Source organism: Leptodactylus fuscus, chromosome 5, assembly GCF_031893055.1.
Source record: "Leptodactylus fuscus isolate aLepFus1 chromosome 5, aLepFus1.hap2, whole genome shotgun sequence".
Lineage (NCBI taxonomy): Eukaryota > Metazoa > Chordata > Amphibia > Anura > Leptodactylidae > Leptodactylus > Leptodactylus fuscus.
The window spans coordinates 5,436,346-5,446,083 of record NC_134269.1 but is presented as its reverse complement, the minus strand read 5'-3'; the positions used below and the strand labels follow the sequence as shown (position 1 = coordinate 5,446,083).

The 9,738-nt window shown below is 41.3% G+C and overlaps 1 protein-coding gene across 1 annotated transcript; it reads right to left on the bottom strand.

Moving 5' to 3' along the window:
• Nucleotides 1-334: 334 nt before the first annotated feature.
• LOC142202291 (olfactory receptor 1496-like) lies at nucleotides 335-9,187 on the bottom strand. The gene is made up of 3 exons (XM_075272350.1): nucleotides 9,125-9,187; nucleotides 1,223-2,151; nucleotides 335-461 (listed from the first exon to the last, which is right to left on the bottom strand). The coding sequence occupies exons 1-3, from the start codon at nucleotides 9,185-9,187 to the stop codon at nucleotides 335-337; spliced, it is 1,119 nt and encodes a 372-aa protein (XP_075128451.1).
• Nucleotides 9,188-9,738: the final 551 nt, after the last annotated feature.

Genomic DNA, 9,738 nt, shown 5'->3' with positions numbered 1-9,738 from the left:
GTCAGTGTACAGCTTGTATAACAGTATACATTTGGTGCACCCTGCAAATAACTCAACACTCTAAACAACTGGCAACAAAAATGAGTAACCTAAGTGAAAATGGACAAATTGTGCTCAATTAGCCCTTTTCCTTCTCCGGTCTTAAATTTGGTGTTATCATTCTCACACTCTCTCATAGTGGTCACTGGAAGTTCAACATGGCACCTCATGACTAAGAACTCACTGAGGATCTGAAAAACAGAATTGTTATTATATATATATATATATATATATATATATATATATATATATATATATATATATATATATATATAAAAATTCCAATATTCTTTGTTTAACAAGACAGGTTCCACTCTGAACAGGCTTCATCATGGTCCACCAAAGATGCTGAGAAACCCATGCTCAGCCTCATGTCCAGAGGTTGACTTTTCAGAATAGACTTATGAATGCAGTCAGCGTTGCTGCAGAGGTTAAAGGTGTGGGGTGTTCAGTCCATACAATGCCATCAAATTGGTCCGCATGGCTGTCTGCTGAAAAAAAGCAAACTAAGAATATGGATAACTGGAACTATCTCCTGTGGTCTGATGAGACCAAGATAAACTTATTTGGTTCAGATGGTGTCACTTGTGTATGGTGGCAACTAAGTGAGGAGTACAAAGACAAGTATGGCTTGCCTACATGATGGTAGGAGTGTCATGGTTTGGGGCTGTTACCGGCTGTTGGAGCTCCAATTCACTGAGGGAAACCTCAATGCCAACATGTACTATGATATACTCATGTAGAGCATGATCTCATTACTATCAAATCTGGGCCCCAGTACAGTGTTCCAACATGATAGCCCCAAACACACCTTGAAGGCCACCGCTGACTTACTAAAGAAGCTGAAGGTAAAGGTGCTGTTTTGGCCAAGCATGTCTCCTGACCTAAACCCTAAACCGTATTGAATATCTGTGGAGCATCCTCAAATGGAAGTTGGAGGAGCGCAATGTCTCTAACATCCACCAGCTCCATTATATCATCATGGAGGAGTGGAAGAGTGGCAACCTGTGACACTTTAGAGAACCCCATACCCAGGTGGGTTATAGCAGTGCTGGAAAGTCATGGTGGCCACATTAAATATTGACACTTGGGGGATAATTTGACCCTGAGAGGTGAATAACTTAATACTTTTCCTGGGTCTTCATGTATAAAATCAGTGATGTGTATAACATTGATAACTTACTAGCTCATATGTTTATAAAATTTTTTTGAATTAATGATATTCTTGATGTCTTTATTCTTCAGACTGTATATAATGGGGTTGACTAATGGAGTAAATACAGTATATAGCAGTGAGAGGATCTTGCTCAATGTGAGTGTTTGTCCCTTTGTTGGGAAAACATAAACACTGAATATAGTTCCATAGAATATGGAGACCACAATGAGGTGGGAGCTACAGGTGGAGAAGGCTTTCTGTCTACCAGTACTGGATGGGATCTTTAAGACTGCCCGGACAATAGAAGTATAAGACAATATAATGATGGTGGTTGGGATGATAACTCCTGGGAAACTTAGCAAATAAACCTCCAGCTGAACATTAAAGGTGTCAGAACAGGCAAGTTCTAGTAAAGGAAGAAGGTCACAGAAGAAATGGTCAATGATGTACGGTCCACAAAAATTTAGCTTTGATATTGTTAGGATATAAATCAAACTAATACAAGATCCACCTAACCACGAGATGGCGGCCAATACAACACATAAGACATTGGTCATTATGGAGTTATATCGGAGGGGATTACAGATGGCCACGTATCTATCATAGGACATCACTGTGAGAAGAAGACATTCAAATATTTCTGAAACAACAAAGAAGTAAAACTGAGTGATACAACCCATAAAAGTAATGGTTCCTCCATTATTCAGTAGGATGTGGAGCATGTTGGGGACAATATCTGTGGTCAATAAGATGTCACTGATGGAGAGTTGTGAGATGAAGAAGTACATTGGGGTGTGGAGGATCTTGGTGGTGGACACCAGGGTAACGATCAGGAGGTTTCCACATATTGTTCCCCAGTAAACCACAAGGAGAAGACAGAAGAAGAAATGTTGTATATCTTGGCTGGTTTGAAATCCTAAGAGGAAAATCTCAGTGTCTGCAGTCAGATTGTTCTCCTGTAGATAGAAAAGATATCACAGTGTAATAAACCAAAAACAGTCATATGTTCAAGATTCATAAGTTATATGACATATATACTTTCCTGCCTGTGTCTAGGTGTAACAACCTAACAAAGGGGCCAATTTTGTTAGCACTTTATGACATTGTGTTACATTGGTTTCAAGACAAATTAGATTCCTCAACCAGATTGGAGATTTTGGAGCATCGATCAAATGTATGAATGTAATGAAGTCACCAGAGTTATACCAGACTCCATTAGCGAGATGGTAAGAGGTGCGGGGTATGTAATTTAGGGACACTTCTAAAAAGTAATCAAAGATACATCATGGGAGGCAAAGTATACATAAAAATGGTTACACTGAGAGCAAATGAAGCCATGAATTAGGTTCTATTATATCAACTTTTCATTTTTGAAACCTATTCAGCAAACTTTATTGTGACATCTGAATACTTTGTTGCAAGAAAGTTGATTTTAAGTTGACTTTTTCAATGGCTTTTGGTGTCTTATATGTTATTATGCTGCAACAACATCTAAGTGTTAAGATACAATATGCTACATTGGATTATATTTGGAAATTTATAGAAATTGGTCTCCCGACCCCAATGTTATGTAGAACTGCAGGACACTTGGACAAAATGACACTTAAACAAGATGAACTTGGGTGTGTGCTGTAAATGTTTGCTTAGAAAAATCGAGGTCACGACTAAACCTGCAGGATACATTAAACATGGTCTGCATCATCAAGATCAACGACAAAAAATGCATCTTTTTTTTTTCAAATCAGTATTTTTAAGGAAATGTTTGAGGAATTGTAAGAAGAAATTAGAAATTTGACAATGAAAAAGTCCAGAAAAGTTTCTTGAAGTTGTATTTTTAATGTTAAAAGTCAAGTTGCTCAACCTAGGTTCAATAACCTGAGTCTGCATCTTGAGAGCCCACCAATCCGGAATACACTGATGGCCAGAGAGAAGGTTAGATGTTTGGAGATACAGAAAAATTGGCCCAGGCGAACAATATAAAATTCCACTGATAGTGTCCAACCATCAGAGTCCCTATCACAGCCTCATGTGCGGGATGTTCTGTTTAATACGTCTCTACTTACATGAGATATTTCTATCATCTCTGAATTTGTTTTCAGATTTATTTTTCTTCTTTATGAATCTTGTTTTCTTGTTTTATTTAGAGAAGTTTCTTAAGTCAAATACTGGAACATCGTCACCAGCGGCAGCAGCATTGTGCCTTGTGTGTTCATCAGACATGAACAAAAGCAATGACTTCTGCAGGAGATATTTATATACTTGTTACAGGCCGTGCGACAGCGAACACCAGTCTGGAGGGATTTCCTGACATTTTCTCAAGGGTCTCATTTCTTTGTATTAATTTGTTTGGTTATTTTGATCATGATGAATCTCAGAGAAAAGTTATTTCATAGAATTAAAGATTGGAAATTCATGGGGTGACTTTATTCTTTCAATGTTACAGTATTAGGTATTTGGAATTTCTAATTACACCTAATTTTCAGAAGTTGTTCTTATATCCCCACACCTCTATACAACCTATTACAACTCTATACACCTCTATACAGACTATTACACCTCTATACAGCCTATTACACCTCTATACAGCCTATTACACCTCTACACAGACTATTACACCTCTATACAGACTATTACACCTCTATACACTTCTAAGTGATTCTTTACTACTAAGCCAATGGAGCCCGGTATAAGTCAATGTGGTGACTCCATTAAATGTACACTTATCTGAAATTCATAGATCTCCACCTTGGTTGTGTCCACACTTAATCTTCAATCTAGGTAACATAACATAATATATCAGCTACAGATGGGAAACCTCTGAATATAGGTTTTGTTGTGGGTTCAGGTAGTTCAGCCCCACAATTAGTTTTTTGGTCAAATACAATTTCTTATGAATCCGTTGTTAAGACTCCTAGGACTATATATATCTATAATACATAGTGTATGACACAGTCAGGGCTCCTAGGACTATATATGTCTATAATCACTATGTCCACTCCGAACTCTCCTCCTATTTCTCATCCAACCTGCTCTTTGACAGACTTCAGTCAGGCTTCAGACCCCGGCACTCCACTGAAACTGCCCTAACAAAAGTCACCAATGACCTGCTAACCACCAAAGCCAAGCACCATTACTCTGTCCTCCTCCTCCTCGACCTCTCCTCTGCCTTTGACACAGTTGACCACTCCCTCCTGTTAGAAATGCTCTCATCCCTTGGTATCTCAGACCTGGCCCATTCCTGGATCTCCTCATACCTCACCAACCGCACATTCAGCGTCTCCCACTCGCACACCACCTCCTCACCTCGCCCTCTCTCTGTAGGTGTCCCCCAGGGCTCCGTCCTAGGACCCCTCCTGTTCTCCATCTACACCCTTGGCCTGGGCCAACTCATAGAATCTCATGGCTTTCAGTACCACTGTTATGCCGATGACACCCAAATAGACATCTCTGGACCAGACATTACCTCTCTGCTGGCCAGAATTCCAGATTGTTTAGCAGCTGTAGCCTCCTTCCTCTCCTCCCGCTTTCTCAAACTCAACATGGAAAAAACAGAGTTTATCATCTTCAGCCCATCCTGTATGGCCCCTCCACCTGTCCCATCTATCAAAGTTAATGGAACCCCACTTACCCCTATCCCACAGGCCTGATGTCTTGGGGTAACCCTGGACTCTGACCTATCCTTCAAGCCACATATTCAAGCCCTCAACACCCCCTGCCGCCTCCAGCTCAAGAACATCCACCGAATTCGCCCCTTCCTCACTCAGGAAACTACCAAGATGCTCGTCCAGGCCCTCATAATCTCCCGCCTAGACTACTGCAACACCCTTCTCCATGGACTCCCAGCTAACACCCTCGCCCCCTCCAGTCCACCTTAAACTGCGCTGCTCGCTTAATCCACCTCACCCCCCGATCTTCATCGGCTGCTCCCCTCTGCCAGTCCCTCCACTGGCTACCTATAGCCCAGCGAATTGAATTCAAGCTACTAACGCTAACACACAAAGCCATCCACAACCTGTCCCCTCCGTATATCTCTGACCTCACCTGTCCCCTCCATATATCTCTGATCTAATCTCCCGCTACCTGCCCACACGTAACCTCAGATCCTCCAATGACCTCCTGCTCCGCTCTGCTCTCATCCGCTCCTCACACAACCGTCTCCAAGATTTCCCCTGTGCATCCCCCATACTCTGGAACTCCCTACCACGACACATAAGACTGACCCCCACAATCACAGGATTCAAGAAGGCCCTGAAGACTCCCCTATTCAGGAAGGCCTACAACCTCATAGATTGTAAGCCCTCGCGGGCAGGGCCCTCTACCCCACTGTGCCAGTCGGTCATTGTTAGTATTGTATCTACCTGTATATTCTGTGTATTCTGTGTAACCCCCAAATGTAAAGCACCATGGAATTAATGGTGCTATATAAATAAATAATAATAATAATAATAATAATAATAATAATAATAATAATAATAATAATAATAATAATAATAATAATAATAATTAGTGTATGACACTGTCAGGGCTCCTAGGACTATATATATCTATAATACATAGTGTATGACACTGTCAGGGCTCCTATGACTATATATCTATAATACATAGTGTATGACACTGTCAGGGCTCCTAGGACTATATATCTATAATACATAGTGTATGACACTGTCAGGGCTCCTAGGACTATATATCTACCAAAGATTCTCTGCCCACATCCCAGACTTCATATCTGCAGATGAGAAGAGGAAACTCTACATCCTACTGGGAGAAGAAGAGGCCACTGTGGAGATCGCTGTCCAATACGTGTCCAGCTGTCACCAAACAAGAGGAAGATGAGACTCCACAAACTGTTATACCGCAAACCACTGGCACCACCCCACCTCCCCATATAGCGGTCACCAACTAAGAGGAAGATGAGATTCCATGGACTGTTATACCCCAAATCAGCCACTCCACCTCCCCCTCCCCCATACTCTCCCCCTCGACTCCAACTCCCCCCCCACACACACACACTTTACTAGCTTTGGCAGTGCCAAATATCCATTCAGACGTGCCAATAAAGCCAATTTGATTTGATTTCATTTATATCTATAATACATAGTGTATGATACTGTCAGGGCTCCTAGAAATATATATCTATAATACATAGTGTATAACACTGTCAGGACTCCTAGGACTATATATCTATAATACATAGTGTATGACACTGTCAGGGCTCCTAGGACTATATATATCTATAATACATAGTGTATAACACTGTCAGGGCTCCCAGGACTATATATCTATAATACATAGTGTATAACACTGTCAGGACTCCTAGGACTATATATCTATAATACATAGTGTATGACACTGTCAGGACTCCTAGGACTATATATCTATAATACATAGCGAATGACACTGTCAGGGCTCCTAGGACTATATATCTATAATACATAGTGTATAACACTGTCAGGACTCCTAGAACTATATATCTATAATACATAGTGTATAACACTGTCAGGACTCCTAGGACTATATATCTATAATACATAGTGTATGACACTGTCAGGGCTCCTAGGACTATACTGTATATCTATAATACATAGTGTATGACACTGTCAGGACTCCTAGGACTATATATCTATAATACATAGTGTATAACACTGTCAGGACTCCTAGGACTATATATCTATAATACATAGTGTATGACACTGTCAGGGCTCCTAGGACTATATATCTATAATACATAGTGTATGACACTGTCAGGGCTCCTAGGACTATATATCTATCTATAATACATAGTGTATGACACTGTCAGGGCTCCCAGGATCATATATGTATAATACATAGTGTATGACACTGTCAGGACTCCTAGGACTATATATATCTATAATACATAGTGTATGACACGGTCAGGACTCCTAGGACTATATATATCTATAATACATAGTGTGTGACACGGTCAGGACTCCTAGGACTATATATATATATATATATATATATATATATATATATATATATATATATATATATATATAATACATAGTGTATGACACTGTCAGGGCTCCTAGGATCATATATGTATAATACATAGTGTATGACACTGTCAGGGCTCCCAGGATCATATATGTATAATACATAGTGTATGACACTGTCAGGACTCCCAGGATCATATATGTATAATACATAGTGTATGACACTGTCAGGGCTCCCAGGATCATATATGTATAATACATAGTGTATGACACTGTCAGGGCTCCCAGGATCATATATGTATAATACATAGTGTATGACACTGTCAGGGCTCCCAGGATCATATATGTATAATACATAGTGTATGACACTGTCAGGGCTCCCAGGATCATATATGTATAATACATAGTGTATGACACTGTCAGGGCTCCTAGGATCATATATGTATAATACATAATGTATGACAGTGTTAGGACTCCTAGGACTCTAAAAATAGTCTATGAATGCACTGGTTTACACTAATAATCATATTGCTGGTTTTAGGAGGATACTAGAAGTCTTTAATCCACAATCTAGAGAGAGATTGTATTGGCGTACAGCTAGTGCAAGACCCACTATTATACCTGTGCTATAGCTGTTACGGTTGGTAGGCTTGCTTAAAAAAACTAAAATAAAAAAAGCCTGCAGAGCCCATTGGGCTCAACTGCAGAGCGCACTGGTGTGAACTAGGCCTGACCTCACTGTTGAGCCACACCACAAACTCAGTGCTCCAAGTTATCCCACATGGCAGCTGCTACTGCAGGACAGAGCAGCCGCTCAAATGAATTCTAAAGTCTTGCAGTTACTGCACTGCAAGACAAACAGAAAGTATGGTCGTGTGCTCCCAGTAGCTTCCTGGGCTGCACCCACTACAGCCACCTGCCGTACTAGCACTACAGGTATCAGCCAAGCTAAGGTAGGAATTCCCTGGGCAATTACTAGGGGAAACAATTTTAAGTAAAGCCTTACCTAGCTAAGGCAGCACTCTGCTAAACTAATCTCTACACAGACGTGCACAATTGTGAGTCAAGGCTAAGGCACAGGGTGAACAGACCTGTCTCCTCAAATAGAGGGAAGGCGGGTCTAACCAGCAAGCCCCAGGTGCCCACAGGCTTGCACCTCTGTCAGTCAGAAGACCGACCATGCCTATTGGCTGCAAGGTAATTAACCCCATGCATGCTGGACAGAGCAGTGACAGCTTAACAGGCTGTGACCCTAATCCCCTGGCTGCACCTGCCGCACAGTCCTAACAATAGCTCTGAGACAAGAAGAAGTAATATAATATTTGTGTCAATTTTTGGTGGTCTTAAGTCACTTCAGGTCTTGGAGTTTAGACTCTGTTGTGCCAAAGGACTGACAGGAAAATCATAGGTAAACTAATAGAGAGAAAAAGTGGCACATATATGGTATTATACTTTAGCACAGATGACAGATAAACCAATACCAGGTTCACCCTCTATCCACAGTGGAACTATTGGAGAAGATCTTTGGTCTCCCACAGTGGTCCTCCTCTGACACTCACAAGGACACACACCTTGAACCTTATCTTCAGCTGCCTCTGTTCTCTATCCAACCTCTTTAAAAGTCCCACCGCTTCTCTGACCACAACTTACTAACTATCTTATCCCTCTCCTCTGTAATAGACCCCGAAGTCTGGAAACTAACCCAACCACGCAGAAACTTTAACTGTCTTGAGGATCACAACAGACTCTCCTATCACACTCTAGCACAACCTCATTCCTGGACACCGATGCTGCCACTGGTTCTCATAACCCCACCAGACAATCCAGTTCTTTTATTTCAGAGTGTCTAGCAGCCATAGCCTCCTTCCTCACCTCCCACTTGTTCAAACTCAACATGGAGAAAACAGACTTTATCAACGTTGCCCCACATCACACGAACCCCCCCCCCCATCACAGTTAATGCTACCACACTTACCTCAGTGTCACAGTTGATAATCTTTGACTCTGACTTATCCTGCAAGCCACATATCCAAGCCATCAATGCCTTCTGCCGCCTCCACCTCCACCTCTAGAGCATTCATGAAATCTCCTCTTTCCTCACTCCTGTAACTACACAAATCCTAGTCCACACCCTCATGATCTCCCATTTAGACTACTGTAACACTCTTCCTCACAGCCTCTCCACCCTCATTCCCACCTTAAATTCTTTTCTTTTTTTTTTTTAATGTAAATTGTGAGCCCCATGTACTTTTTTTTTTTTTTTTTTCCATTTAAGTATGATTTTCTTTACAAGGGTACGAAACCCACACAAATATGAGGAGAACATACAAACTCCTTGCAGATGTCATTCCTGGTGGGATTTGAACACCCAGGACTCCAGCGCTGCAAGACTGTAGTGCTAATCACTGAGCCACCATGTTGCCCCTTTCCAGCCTTAAATTCTGTGGATGTATTTTATTTGTTTGTCCTCCATTATTCAGCAGCTGCTCTTCTGTGCCAATCCCTTCACTTGCTACCCATTGCACAAACAGTGGAATTTAATACCATGATACACACGACTGTCCCCTACATATACAAGCTTCAAGTCCA

Coding starts and splice junctions, on each gene's coding strand:
- LOC142202291 (XM_075272350.1), bottom strand. CDS start 9,187: ATGGCTTGGATATGTGGCTTGCAGGATAAGTCAGAGTCAAAGATTATC. Junction 2,152..9,124: donor TTATCAACTGTGACACTGAG/GTAAGTGTGGTA, acceptor TTCTATCTACAG/GAGAACAATCTGACTGCAGA. Junction 462..1,222: donor TTTTATAAACATATGAGCTA/GTAAGTTATCAA, acceptor TAACCTCTGCAG/CAACGCTGACTGCATTCATA.